Source organism: Halyomorpha halys, unplaced genomic scaffold (genome assembly GCF_000696795.3).
Source record: "Halyomorpha halys isolate HHAL.00 unplaced genomic scaffold, Hhal_1.1 Scaffold472.1, whole genome shotgun sequence".
NCBI lineage: Eukaryota > Metazoa > Arthropoda > Insecta > Hemiptera > Pentatomidae > Halyomorpha > Halyomorpha halys.
In genome coordinates this window covers 559,516-575,415 of record NW_027111148.1, presented here as the reverse complement: position 1 = coordinate 575,415, position 15,900 = coordinate 559,516, and the positions used below count along the sequence as shown (strand labels likewise).

General features: G+C 31.1%; 1 protein-coding gene across 1 annotated transcript in view; it reads right to left on the bottom strand.

Moving 5' to 3' along the window:
* Positions 1–2,503: 2,503 nt before the first annotated feature.
* LOC106683177 (dynein axonemal assembly factor 1 homolog) overlaps positions 2,504–15,900 on the bottom strand; it is a 28,165-nt gene continuing 14,768 nt past the window's right edge. Inside the window, exons 4-9 of the mRNA XM_067049218.1 lie at positions 12,430–12,572; positions 8,726–8,824; positions 6,853–6,917; positions 5,960–6,045; positions 5,748–5,878; positions 2,504–5,677 (exon numbers count right to left, since the gene is read on the bottom strand). Coding sequence (XP_066905319.1) covers positions 2,663–5,677; positions 5,748–5,878; positions 5,960–6,045; positions 6,853–6,917; positions 8,726–8,824; positions 12,430–12,572 — 3,539 coding nt within the window. The 3' untranslated portion in view covers positions 2,504–2,662. The remainder of the gene's footprint in view (positions 5,678–5,747; positions 5,879–5,959; positions 6,046–6,852; positions 6,918–8,725; positions 8,825–12,429; positions 12,573–15,900) is intronic.

Genomic DNA, 15,900 nt, shown 5'->3' with positions numbered 1-15,900 from the left:
AATTCCTCCAGCCACCTTAGCTCTTGTGATATCTTCATGGCAGTACGCCTCTGTTCAGAGGATATTTAACGAAGGTACAAGTTGATTACCCAGAAAACGTGGCAGGTCCATAATAGTTACCAATCTAGCGTAGATTCCGATGATCCTATAGAGCGCTGATCTCTGTAGAGTTAAGAACAACCAGAGCATTCTGGTTTCAGACTCATTCTATTCCTCTTTTAATGTTTCCTCATCCTTCCCTTTATTGGGCTGCAGCGTTACAATTTCAGATGAGCAAGATGCTTATTGTAGCATTTTATATTCCTTAATATAATGTTACACAGTGAAACCTATTGAAGGGCAGCGTTCTTTATACGATAATTTTAAATGTGCTAGCACTGTGGTATTCGAAAGTAATGCTTTTAAAACCTCTTTTTAAGGAATGCAGTGGATAGGTAATGCTGGGCAAAGAGTATAGAAAATTGTTTTTAAGACCTTAGATAAGAGAGAGAGAGAGGGTAAAATTTATTTCAAATTATTTTCCAATGATTCATTAGACTAACTCAGGTTAAACCAAGTCACTTCGGCCCTTTCTATTTTTCTAAACAAATTGTGTATTTTTAATATTCATTTACATTATATTTTTGTTTCTTACAAATTATAAAAGTTACATCTCTCCAGCTGTAAAAGACTTGAAAAATATATATCAGTCTTTTATGCCATTTTTTAGATCAGTTCATATTATGCTGAGCTGAGTTTCATAAAAGTGGGATTTAAAATGTGGAAAATGATGAAATTAAAAAATAAAAGGAAGTAGAAACAGCAGATATTTGGGTCAGCTTTTAGGTCATTGAACTAGAGGAATGGTGAACATTCAGAAGAGTCAGACCCTGAAGAAATCAAAGGCTTACAGCTAAATGAAGGCAACATTTGTTCAAGCAACCCCTTTCATTCAAAAAATCCCATTATATGAATGTGCCAATATATTTGTTTACAATAAAATCATTTCCGAAAGAATTTTAATTTAATTAAAACAAATATTAGCCTTATACATTCATTGTAAATAGGTGCTTGTATTTGTATGTTGTTGCTACCTACATGTACTGTTATTTGACTACTTATATGTCACTTAAGTGTATGTGTATGTATACACTTAAAAAAAAAAACTCTATATTAAGGACATATCTTATTAAAGGATGAAAAATGAGTCACTATAGCTGTCATCCAGAGATTTCTAATCCTCATTGCTACGGACCACTGATGTCTTTGTCTTCTCCAGATAACATTATCTTATGACATTGCTCACTAGTTATGGGTTTTCAGTTAGTCTGGGTGTCCTGGATGACACAATCCTCCTATTTATGTCATGATCCTGCCTCTTTCTCTTGCTCGATAGAGCTTCCATTGAGCAGCTTTATTGGAATATCCTCTTCCCTCATTCTGGCAATGTATCCAGCCCACATAGTCTTCCAGGAATGATGTGTCTCATCCCATCTGTATTCCCTTACAAATCATAGAGTTCCCTGTTCTGTCTTCTCCAATTCTTAGTGGCCTTAACTATTCCCAAGATCTACTCAAAGACTAGAATATCCTTCTCTTCAGTACTTATGAGGGTCTGGGTCTTCAATCCATAGGTAAGAAAAGGTCTAATGAGTCCCTTGAAGAGCAGATATTTCCTGCGGTAAGAAGCGGCCTAACTTATCAGGTGTTTGCTGAAAACACCTGTAGGTCTTTGCAAATTCACTTGCTAGTTTCAAGGAATATATTATTTCCACAACTTCTGAATAATCCTCGATTGGTTAATTGGTCCAGATTCTGAAATTTAAATTGACCCACTTCCACTAGTTCTTGAATAGCCCATCCTCCCCCAGGTTTCGGAGTTTGTTCTGTATAATATTATTTATGTTGCCAGAGATCTATAGTTTGAAACACAATATAATTGTGAAAGGCCATCATAAGGTATAATATTACTAATGTACGGTAAGTTACAACATGAGGGGGGGGGGGTTCTAGTCCCTTTCTTGACCTTTTTGTTTTAGGAATCTGATGAAGAAACTCTTAAAAAACCTCTTTTCTAGGATTTTTCAAAGTAAAACATAGTAATGCTGTAGTTAATTCACTATTTAGTGAAAGTCCTACATACCTAAGTCCTTGTATTTTTTTAAACAAGAGCCCTAAGCATGGGTTTATCATTCTTATATGAAAAAGTGAGATTCAATTGATTTATATAAGTAATTTATCAGTACATGTATTTTTAATGATTCAAGTTTTGTCCATAAGATAGGGGAAGGTGAATAAAATAAATTATTAGTATGACATATATTCTTTGCAAGATATTTTCCTTTATTTTTACAGGGAAGGGAAAATGTACTGCTTTAAATTAAAAACCCAGCGCATCTAAAGTTATAATTTGGCAAATATAATTAACGCATTAATGAGGTTAGAAAAATGAACAGATTTGAGCAATTTATAAAAGAACTATGCCTTTTATTAAACAATCTTTGCCTCTTGCTGTGATAGTTTAACATTTAAACTAATTTGTGTTATTATATTTTATTGTAAAAGAGTTGTCCATTTTGTAGCTATTGTTCATAAAACTAAAGTAAACTGATTTCTAATATGATATGATTTATTATTTTTTAACTTTCAGGATCTAATCTCATATTTCTTCTGAAATAAGATCTCAGCATAACTCTTTCGTGTCATCTTTTTTATGTTCCATTAAATTTGGTTCATTATTAAAATTATTTTGACATTTTTCTATGTCTTCATCCTTTATAATAAATGTATTTTTTTCTACTTCATTTTTGTTAATCTTGTCATGTTTATCATTGTCATTTATTTTTAAAGTTAACTCATCACTATTTTGTGAGGATGATATATTTTCTAAAATCATCGAATTTTCATAATCTGGATTACAAATGTAATTGTTATACAATATCTCAGTTTTGTTTACATTATCTTGTTCTTCTACTTTATCTGTAAGTTGTTCTCCATTTGCTGACTCTAAATTAGTTTTTTCATTGAAACTTTCTTTAATATCATCTTTTGTACCATTTTCCAAAATCATTTTTTTTATCTCTTCCACTATTTTCTCATTTTCTTTGCATGACTTGTTATATTTTTCTAGAGCTTGTTCTTCTGATTTACAACTTATTTCAGCATTGCTGCTGCCATAATATTCTGTTTTATCTTCATCATTATCATCATCATCAACATATATTTCATAAGTTTTCGTTTCAGGTATGTTTTGTTCATTTACTTCTAGTTCCCCAATTTCATAGGTACATTGATTACCTGGTAGGAGAGGAAGTCTCCTGAATACAGGACAAGTTTCACTTTTTTCATTATGATCTTCTGATGACTTATTACATGCTTCAGATTCTGTTGTCTTTTTTAGATCAGGTTTATTTTTTTGTGGATTGTTTACTCTTAATGATTTAGGATTTCGATAACGTTTTAATAAAATTCTGTCAAACGAATGTGGTCCAGAATAACCTCTTAGCAAATTAATGTCATCATCATCACTGTCATATTCTAAGACAGAGTAATAATCTTGTTTTGATACTGAATCAATAACATCCTTATTGATTTGCGATATTGTTTCTTTTGCATCGCTTTGTTTTTTTGATGTGTCAACATTAGTTTTATTTATCTCCCCTGTTTGGTTATCATCTGTACTTTTTATTATGATATTGTTTATTTCTGTAATTACTTCATTAAAGATCTGACTTGATTCAGTTGAACTTCTTTTTTCATTTATTGTTGCAGTGTGATTTGTCAACTCATTACTATAATCACTTTTATTTTTTGAAACAATGTTATTATCACCTGTATCTTCATATATTTTTATCTTATTATTTTCAGTTTTAAAACTTCCATCTGAACTTTCATTTCTATTTTTTTCATGAAATAATGTATTAATTTCAGTTTTTATATTTTCTAGAGTATTATTATTCAATTTACAATTAAGAGTTCTTGAATTTCCTGATTCATTTAATGTATCTTCGTTAATGGTAAGTTCTGTATACGAGTTAATTAAGCTTTCAATGTTAAATTTAATTTGTTCTTTATTATCTAGTTTATTGACATTTGATTGAAGTTGTTTGTGTTGTTCTCTAATAGTGATATCTTGTAAGGGACTTTTGTTTGTGGGTAATTTGTAATTTGATGATGAACTATCTTCATTAAATATAGAATGGTCTGATGTTTTTAGGAATTGTTTTGCTGAAGAAAATTGTTGAAAATAGTTATTTTCAGTATTGATAGTGCTTTGGGGTATACCAATAACCTCAGCATCAGTTGCTGGAGTTGGAGATAGTAGATCTTGGTTTGCTGTCTGCGTAATGTATTTATTTTCCATATTTTCAAATTTTCCCTTATCATTATCTAAAATGAATTCCTCACAATTATCTTCTTCTTTGTTCTGCTTTGAATCTAGTATATTTTCTTTACTTATTATTTGCTCATCCAACTCATTGTATTGCTTCATTAATTTTTTTAAGTCATTCATATGTGTTTCAACTAAATGAAATTCTGGTAAATTATTAGCTGAATTGTTATCGACTCTGTTACTATTTATCAATGGTTCTTCAATCACCTCATTTTTTTCATGAAGGTTTTTAGCATTTACCAATGAAGATTCATTGTCATGATTGTGACATGTATTTTGAAAATCTGTAATAATTTCAGTAGTATTTTGAAATGTGTTGCTTTCAGATTTATCATAAAAGTGAATATCAGATTTTTTAGACAATGTTGAAATTAATTCTTGGGAATCAATTTCAGTTATGAGCTCTTTCTTCTTAAAAGTATCAGCCAAGAATTTTTTATTGTTGTCATGTTTATTTTCTTCCGATATGTTGAATATATCTGAATAAGTTGTTGTTTTACTCATGCTTTGCCTAAATATGCCTTCCGTAGAGCATTCAGTTTGGGTATAAATGGAAGTAGGTTCATTTATTTCTGTTACTAGAACTTTTTCCTTTGTGTTGCCTGAATGATGTACATTGAATGTTGCATGTGATGTATGTTGGTGGTTACCATCAGTTGCACCTTCTCTGTACGCGAATGACAGTAGGTCCATGATGCCATTATTTCTGTCCTTTGGAGCTTCCTTGAGAGCCTTTGTTGCTTTTATTAATGATTCCCTTTCTTTATTAAATTTGTCATCGCTGGTTCTTATAGTACATTCCAAGTCTTCTAATTTAGCCTGTTCTTTATTAGGCTCCTGATTCACTTCTTTAATTTCACCTACTAGTTCTACATCATCTGATTGTTTCTCTTTTTCAGATAAAATTGAAGCTTTAAAGTATTGTTCATTGAATTCCCCTACACTAATTAGTCCTTTGCAAGCGTTTTGTAGTTGGATATCTTCTTCTTCAAATTCTTCCAAAGGTGGGACTTCATTGATATCTTCTTTATAAGCACTACTTGTTTCTGCCCTGCAAAATAATTTATCAAAGTCCACTTTACTGAAATCATTTTTCTTCTCGGAATGATTTTCTTTCTCACTCGTTTCCTTATCAACTTTTATTTTATCATACAGGTTTTTTCTTCTTTTACTGCTTAATGTCAATGGGTCCCTTCTTCTTCCCGGTTTCTTTTTACGCCATTCATCACCATCTAAATCTGTACTTCCTGAACATGTAGAACATGATGAACCATATAGATCTTCTATTCCAGAGAGTAGAGATTCCTGAACAAAGATAATAAAAATTAATTTTTCTAATAATTATTAAAACATTAAGTTACCTTCTAACTCTTACCCCACTGTCATCGTCTTCCTGGTCTGATTCTTTTTCAACATTACTTGCATCACTTTCTTCCTTTTCTTTTTTCCATTGTTCTTCTGCCTCCTCTTTACGTTTACGATTTTTTTTTACCATATGCATTAAGGCTGTTGAAATATAATATTATTTTGTATCATATAAATACACATTTACATATTTTTAAAAATAAATATTATTATTTAGTTTACCATTAACACTATCCATTATCTTTTGGTCTTCCAGCTTTCTAAAATCTTCTCTAGATTTTTTTTCTGCTTCTTCTCCTCCTTTTTCCCTAGAATAGATTTTTATTTTGTTGAATATGGTAAGATAGTGCATGAATATCTATTTTGGTACTAAGTATCTAAGTAGTAATTTGTAGAGTTAATTATCGCTTTATAATTTGATAAGATACACAAATTTATTTTATACAATTTAAAAGAAAGGGTTTATAGTTATTGTATATTTCCAATTAAATTATTTTTGATATTTTGTTTAATTAATTTTCATAACAGCTACAATTAGAAAAGACACTTTACTCATAGGTTTGTTAATTAATGATGAGCAATAAACTTAATTTGAACATAACAAAAATAAAACACAAAAAGAGAACATTATATGACGTGGACTTTCAGTAATATTTGTTCTCTACTGCCACAGTTTAAACATATAAAATTTAAGAGAGGCCATTAGTATCATTATTTGGCACTCATGATCAGTTGTTTTACTGAATGAAAGACAAGGTTGGTAATGAAGAAGTAAAAAATTACCATGCCTTCAATTTCAATTCATCTGTAGGGTGTGAAAAATATGAAATTTTGTTATTTCTTGAAAATATAAATAATGCCGAAATTTATTGTAAAATTTTTGATTATTTGAGATTATTAAAATCATATAGATTAGTTGTAGAACAAAAAAAAAAAAATTATTGCGACCATAATCAGCACTATAGGTACTGTTCTCCTATTTCCTTAATCCGTTTCTTAATTCATTTTCAGAAAACCGAGAGTAATTTTTCTATTTTAAATATTGATGTTTGTATTGATTTTCTTTAAGCTAACCGCAAATTGGTCTTATTTTTATACTTATTCATATTCCTTACCAAGCTTCAGCTGCTGCTCTGTCTTGAGGGAACACTGGCCGGTCATCTAAGTATGTTAGTTGTGGCTGAAATGAAATCTATTCTTAGTTATGATTACCAAAGGAATACAATAAACACATATTTTTATTCATAATAATCCAGAAACTTCTTTTGGTGTTAGAACATAAACTGAAATTATGTTTTAAAGTATTTATTTACATTATGTTGTTGTATCATCATACGTCAAGAGGGATATTGTAAGCTTAAAAAATGTATCATTTGAATTAATAAAGATTCCAATAGAATCTGCAGATCCATTGAAAGCTAACGTCTTACACGTAGTACCTCTTTTAATAGCCCAGAGACAAGAGTAGGCCGAAATTAGGAGGTCTCAGTGTGAAATATCGCTTCATGAGAAATACTTCCTTAGGAGGTAGAGGACAACTATTTACATAGTGGATCATTACTTTATAGTGCTGCAGTTTTGGAAATGTATATTGTCTTAATAGACAATATACATTTCCAAAACTATAATTATCTAGAGATATAATTATCTCTGCCTTCTCTGGATCTCTCCTACTTCCTATACATTTTATACTTTCGTAACACCCAGCCGCTATCTACCATCCAGGCTTGCATACCCCTTTGTATCTACAGAAATAGTACCCGATAGAACGAAGTTTCCTTCCTGCATGGCCCAGCGGCTGGCTACCCTTTGGGCTTGCATTCCTTCTACTTCAGACCTACAGGAATAGTACCCTGTAGGATGAGGTTACCATCCTTAGAGATCTTATGGCTGGCACTCATCTGTCTCCTCCTATCTCTTTACTTCCTAATAAACTACCATACCTATCTTGAACACACATTGTCCAGGCCTTCTGGTCAAGAGTATCTAATATTGTCAATTGGAGTCAGATCTAACATAACCACCTCAACAGCATGATAACACAACTAAATTTAGCCATGCATCCTGTCTCTTTGGTCTGAGATAAGTTTGGAAAATTTTTTATTTTATTAATTAACGAAGCATAATTAAAAAAAAATTGAATATGAAAATTTAATGATATGGAAGTATAATTTTTAAATCAAAATTAATGATTAAATGATATCAGTTTAGATGCACTCACCTCAAAAAATAATATTAATAAATAAAGAAGTAATAATAATAATAATAATAAATGGTGTAATCGAAATAACAAGAAACAGAATGAAATCTCCTAAATTACTGAAGTTCAACATGGTGTATGGAAGGCTTTGAAGATTAAGAACAAGCCTCTATGGGTACACATTACACTTAATAGACAATGTTTTAACTTTATTCCTAGAGGAAAGACTATACTGAATAATAAGCGAATATTGAAGTTGAGCATTTTGGAAAATTAAAGATAAGAAAAAATCATAAAATCTGATACCTAGAACTCGAATATCCTTTAATGATTTGACCCCAAAATTTAATGGGTTTCTTGGTTTTACTATAGATCCTACAAGTACAAATCAGATTTCCATATCAATATCAGTTATGTACAAGAAGATACATAATTATAAATAAAATACCTATATAATTTGTTGAAGTCCATAAGGCTTTTGTTTGTTAGTATCTTAATCATATTAATTTTTTTGTTGAGATAAGCTAGTTTATTTAAATTAATATGTCTATATATAAGCTCTTATGCATCATAAGTATGTTTAAATAATCTGAAACTCTAAAGTTATGAAAATGTGTACAGAATTGAAAGGAAATTATTATTTTTTGTTTATATTTTATTGATAGTATTTAATTTTCAAAATTATATGAATATATTCATTGTTTTCTAACGGAATATAAAAATGTATTAAGTATATAAATACTATAAAATTATTTTAAATGGATACTGAAAATATCAAAGGCACTTACGCATTTCAGTGTGATGATTTTTCTGTAATATCTAATTTTCCCCACAACGGGATTCCCCATAAGCGATAATACTTTCAGTGAATCCATTTTTCCAAAAATCTGCATAAAAGAAACAATTTCTACTGATTGCTACAGTTATGAATAAATGAATATCAAAGTTTGTAACATTTTTTTTTTTTATTCACACTATGTTAAACCAAAAAAAAATTTAATACATTATACATCAATTAAATTAAAGATTGATTCTCAAACAATGGATAATTTTCAAGTCCTACTTGGATGAAATGGTTTCCAAGTATCAATACATCTGTGATGTATACACATAGTAAACACTTTCTGATAGACATGATAAATTTATTTTATTACAAAATTTTACGAAGTTCTACTTGCCATCAGCACTATAATTCTTACTGCTATGTACAATTTTTGCATTCAAATACATCTTAACTTGATTTTAACTCATATCCTGAAAATGAAGTTTTTACTGTGTTCATGATTTAATTGAAATCTTACAAAAATTATTTCAATAATTTTTTTGTCATGCTAGAACAGGCTATAGGATATTCAAAAAATGGCTACCAGAAAAAAATCATTTTTTTAAACAAATTTAAAACATATACATTTTAATAAATTTTGAGATTTCAAAATGTTTTGGCCGCACAGAAATTCTATGTGACATTCACAAGTCACTCAGAAACAGAAAATATAAGTTTATTTTCCTTTCCTGGGCGGCTCTCTAGCAAGTTTTGAATTACCATTGCCATGACTTGATAATTAAATATATCATTAAATAGAGTATTTTCGTTGAAAATTACCCATCATTTGAGAAATACACCAAGTGCAACACATGAATTTTTTTTTAATTACTTTTTGTTAGTTCAATTCGTCGTTGATAGCAAGAAGTGGTTTTCAATTGACTTAGCAATCCGACTATGAAATTTAATTAGGTAGTTCAACATAATAGGTAGTCCATATTTGATTGTATATTGACTCCTTCAATTCAAGTAAATATTTACCTTTTATCAAATTTGTAATACAGTTCAAAGTATCCATTTAAAAACCTCGTATTTATGAGATTAAATATATTTTTGTTTTGTTATTTTTTCTTCAGAAATCAATAATAATAAGGAATATTTTTTACAAGAGCATACCCGTGATCAAAATTAAAGGAGGGCAAGCCATATTCAATCATGTATGAAACCAAAATTTTAAGAAAATCATATATAATTGTAACAGTGCTTTATTATTTATTACAATTAGTATTTACTTCAAACAAAAATTTAATTTTTCTTTACTTCTAAGAGGGGCAGCCACCTCCCTCTGCCCCTCTCAGGGTGGGCCCAAGAGTTCTTATAATAATGAAATCGTTTACAGAAAACATTCTCACATTTTTCAAAGAACTTTAGTTTGGATACAGTATCAGATAAAAACACATTATGGCTTCACTATTTAGACCCTATGTTAGGTCAAAAATAAACTACTAAAGATTATATTGATATTAACAAGATTCCAAACAATACATTTACGCCAAATCGATAGAATTTTAAAACATACAATCTTAAACAAGAGGATTGAATGCAAAGGTTGAGGGAATTCTTTAATTGATTAAAACACGGAGAGTATCAATATTCATTTGCTGAATGTTCTAAAACAATGCAAACTGAAAGCAAATGTTTGGATGCAGTACAAGCTCTCTTGGATTTTTTTCAAAAATCTACACCCAGCAGTTGGCTGCAAATTCAGGTCAGCTTGTACCAGCCAATCCAAATAACCCAAACATATAGCATACTGGCGCATGCACGAATTTGCCATTGTTTGACAAAGGTGTAGAGGCACCTTGAGTTTCCAAGTAGTATCCAATGATCAAAGAGGGTAGTTGCTACAAATGAGTCATTTACATGTTGAAGAGAGGGGATTATTACCGTATAGTGGAGTAATACCATGCACAGTTTTTTCCAGTTCTTTGGAAGGATTAAAAATTTCTGCGAATTTTTCTTAGTGAAAGAAATCCAATCATATTCTGACAAGTGATGAGGTTCTATCAAGTCGACGCGTTTGACTTACTTTTTATTTTATTTTCCACTTTTGTTATAAAATCAGTGATTCAGGAGTATAGAGGCAAGATATACATGCTATGTTTTGTCAAGAAATGAATATAATTTTTTTTTTTGAGAATAACTTTCAAAAATTTACTTTTAAGGAAATTGTTCAAATTTTTGAACAGATGTAAATTTATATGAGATAATCTGGCGAAAGCGATGGGTGTGGAAGGACATTGTAAGCTCGTTTAGTTTCTTCACTGTCTGTTGGTAGGTTCCTTCCAACTAACTAATGCAGGTTGTATTTTGACAAGCTTTTGATGCATTCCGGCCATTGACCTCCACACAGAACACAATCCGCTTTTCACCACAAGTCATTATCTTTTCGAGGAAAGGCTCGTTTTCCCCCTAGTAAGCAGTTTAAAGCATGTCTCATAATACTTCAACTGCTACCGTTCATGAAGTTCATGAGGTATCCATTTTGTTTCTTTATCAATTGTCTTTAAGTGTCAAGAAACTGACGATACATTTGTATTAAGTAGTGCTGTGTCCTTTAACAGTTTGGAAAGGGTTTTCTTACAGTAAGCTTAAGTTTATTGCAGTCAATTACTGGTCCTTTGGCTTGGTTAGCCAAATCTGTGTCACCAGTCAAAGATTTTTCAAACCACGGGTGAATGGTCCGTTCGTTACAACACCCTTTTTCGAACGTCGTGTTAATGTTTCTTGCAGCTTGGGTCGCTGATTGGCCAAGTTTAAACACATAAAAAAATAAATATATTCGAAAATCGCGTGTTTCCATGGTCATATTAGATGGAATACTAACCAATGTGCAATTAATTGTAATGATAGTAAATATTATAAAAAAAGAGAGGAGTAATAACGGCTCATTATAATCTGTAAACCTCAACGTAGTAAACGGCACAATTCCACTTTGAATTTACGAAACAATAAAAACGGACATTTCATATGAAATGATGCAATAGTAACATTATTTAAAGTAAGTGTGTTTAATTGCCTATCTTAAGCCAGGTTTAAACATTGAATCACAGCAGTTAATCGGCATGGTATTTGGTTTAGGATTGATATTATGAAGCCATTCGTTGCGAGGCAGTACTGTACAAAATCAGATGAAAAAGAACAATGTCAATTAATCAAACGAATTTCCTACAAACTGCTGTCGTGACATTGGAATATCTCCTGACTAGGATTCCATGGGGTCCTCTGTGGGGAGTTTGGAAAAACAAAGACCTATGGTTTCGACGCGTGATTTGCAGTGGATGTGAAACTGTTCTAAACTTTAGTTGACTACTTTCGTTGAAAGTGGTTCTTAAATGCTCACTGAGAAAACTCTGTTTAAGCCGTTTTATTTGTTACATGTATTGGTTGTATTTTTTAATACACTGCTAGGAATTGGATGTTGGGAGCAATACCGTTCAAATTGAAAATTTTGTAACAAATCTCAATAAATTGAAATTAATTGATTATTTTAAATATTAAACCATAACATTGATAGGGGAAAAAACATTTGACAGAATGAGATGATTCTCTAAATGATCTGAGCTTGGAAAGTTAAAAAAAAAAGATACTTAAGTGTACGACATTACCCCTCACTCCTATATTATCATGTCAAGTATAATTAGCAAAATCAAGATAAATAAAAAATACCTCAATAACGTTTGGATCTTGAATATAGTTGTGAGAGAGGTCCAAGACCGACAGAGATTTGCAATCTCCTAAGTGTTGGAGGTCTTCTATCGTTTCGATGTGGTTGTGGCTGATATTCAACGTGTTCAATTGCTCCAATGAAGCTGCAAAAAGATAATTTTAGATTTTTAGTCGAGCTGATTTATTGGTTCGATCTTCCTATCATCCGTATGACGATAATAAGGAAGACAGATAATAATAACTCCTTAGAAAATGACATCGATCCATCCAGGTACAAAGGTAATATGCTGGAACTTTATTTTTATTTTTACAATGACCTAATACTGTTTTATATAAGAATGTACACGTTTCCTGAAAATTTTTTTAACATTTACTAAATACTTCAGTGGGTACAGGATGAAGATTTTAGAGAACAATCAATCATATTTTGAAATACCCAAAAACCTCTCAAGCTAGAAAAATTAACGTCAGGCAAAGATTATTTAAATGAAAGGTTGATAAAGAATAAAAGGTGAATAAAGAATTTTTTATTCCCGAATCAAAGAATTGTAGTATGTTTGATACTGAGGAAGAAGCGATTGAAGGGCAAAACCGAAATATAATTATTTTAAGTCATCCTAGATTTTACAACTCCTATTAATTGATTTTGGAAGACTGCTGAGAGGCGAAGGGAGCATTTTTGCAATGCGTGACGACATTTTTATTTATTTATTGACATTTGAACACATGATAATCTTGGGAAGGAACAACCCAATAATAGCGCTTCGATCACTGCTTTAAACTAGAAGATTCCGTGGTCCTCTTTTTTTCAGACACCTCGAAGGATTATCATACATAGTTAGGGATGAAAGGTTAAGAATTATCGGATGTGTGAGGGTAAAGATTTTAGAATTAATCTGCAACAAATGGGATCTTTATGTCTTTATGGATTAATTTATTTCAGACGTAAATAAGAGTATAAAGGATTTATACGGGTGGAATTTGATGGTTGGATGATTCCCCAAAGCTCATTTTCGTATGGCCAAACAGGTCAGATTATCATTTGTGTGTGTATATGAGTTTTTGTAGTAAATGGAGAGTTAAAAGCGTTTGGCAAGTAGATGTTGTAGTAATCGAAATCTACCAGCAGTTTCTCGTCGTTTCAGTCTAGTATGGGGATTCCAGGTAAGTATCTTGTCAAGATGTCTTAAGTAGCGGATCTATTCAACAGGTATTAGTGAAACATTAAAAAAGGATATTGTAGTGGAGGGTGTCATGGGATTATGACGGAGAATAAAAGTTGTCTGATCGGTTCAATTATGACACCAGTCTTCCATTGATATGTGTGACTGCAGAGTTCGAGGTATAGCAGTTGGCTCATTATTTACAGATAGCTGGTGTATTATCAGAGTATGTTGTTAGGAAGATGGGTCGGGATATCAACTGTAGTAACCCTGTATAGAATGGGACTTACGATACTACGTTGAGGAACACCGGCACACTGAGCAAAGAGAGAGATGAATAGGCTAGATTATGATTTACTTTGAAAGTTCTATCAGGGAGGTGGGGGTGGATTGATAGGTCATATTTCGGGAAAGGAATTGGCGGAGTTTATCGAGCAGTTCAGGGGAACAGATTCGGCCAAAGCCTTGTCTATCGTCGGGGATAACTTGTAATGTATCCCACGCCCCTATGTGGAAGATGTAACATCCACTACACGATTACACTGTATCACGAATTTAGCTGAAAAAGTCTGCTAAAGAATTTATGGAAGATTCATTGTCGATTTTGATGAAGTAACCTTGGTAAGCATCAGGATCATTCATATTTTCAACCGTAGATCAGTAAGCCACGTGGTCAACGCTGCTATATTACATGGGTTGTCAAACTCCGTTAAATCGTTATGTACAATGCAGGCAAACGCTGAATTAATGGGATAAGGAAAATAACCCTGTTTATTCTCTTGCGTGACTTACAGGCGTATTTTGCATTTTCTTGTTACGCAAAGGTTTTTTCCTTAAGAGAAACGCATTTAAGATTTTCTTTTTATTTACATCTGCTTAAAACGAATTAGAATACCATTTTATTTTACATAATAAAGAATGTTTTCGTGTTTGACAAAATTAATCTTAATTCATGTTTGTCATGTTACATTGAACTCCCGATTATCCATGGAATCGACCGATTTTCTACGAATGTGGCAGTGTCTAGTTCTTTGCTACATTTTATTGTTTGTTCATTATCGTTTAAATCGTAGGTAGACGTCGGTGAATTCTTAGGATAACAAACTACACCCTAGCAGAACCTTAGCAAACAAAATTATGAGTCATAATAGTATAAATCAGAAAATGGCTTAAATAAATTAAGTGTTTTACATACTGTTAAATGTTTTGAATATATGTCATACTAAGAGCAAATTGTACCTATCTTCAGTAAACCTAAGATTTATGTAACTTAAATTTACCCAAAAGTTTAGTAAAAATCCGGTAACGACCCGTTTCTGATCAATAGGTTGTTAACCAGATTATCAAGGTGACTAAGATAACTGATAGTAGATCGAATATTGGCTGAACTTCATGATAAGTACGTTTTTATGTTTTAATCGAAGTTCTCTGAAGGATAGAACTATGTCGGTTTCAGCCATTTCTTGACTTATACTACTTTTACCACTCTTAGATAGTTGCTGATCTGGTGTTTTTGAATGAACGTTGCTTTTTAGCTATTCTAGTTACAATTAATTCTAGCGCTGGGTGTGTGTACTAATAAAAAAATATTTTTTTTTTAAGTCGTGGATAATCAAGCTTCAGTTTATCGGGATCTGACTGAACAATAATGTTATGAGTAAGCAAAACTTTTAGAAGCGAAGCAATGTGGTAGGCACGTAGCCAGGAGCATACTTTGTAGGTGGCTAATGATTTCGTATTATAGTTAAACATATCAAAAATATTTGCCCAAATTACTTATATAAAATTCTCTCAGTGCCCATAAAATTGGATCTTAAATTGTTATTTGTTTGTATAGCCCAAAAACTCAACTTTTAGTCTCGATACATGTTTTCTAAATGTGATTTGTAGCTTTTCTCTCTTTGATAAGGTTAAATATGTCATGGTTTTTTTGTATATTTCTGAGAAATGTAAATAATGTGCATTTGTGTATTGTGTGTTAATAATTTTATATAAATGATTTTTAATTTATTATTCTTCGAGAGCATGAATATTTGTATGCATATATAAGTATAAATTAACTGTAATGCCTAATTATATTTTTATAGGAGTTGCCCCTGAAATTATTAAATATTAATAATTAATGTAACTTTGTTTGAGAAGGAGACAAATAAAATAAAAATGTATTTAAATAAAAGTTGAAATTTATTATATTTAGTTTATACTTAGTTATTATTGAAAAAAATACCTTAATATAATTGAAAATTAAATATCTTAATATAATAGAAATTAAATACCTTAATATAATAGAAAATTAAATATCTTAATA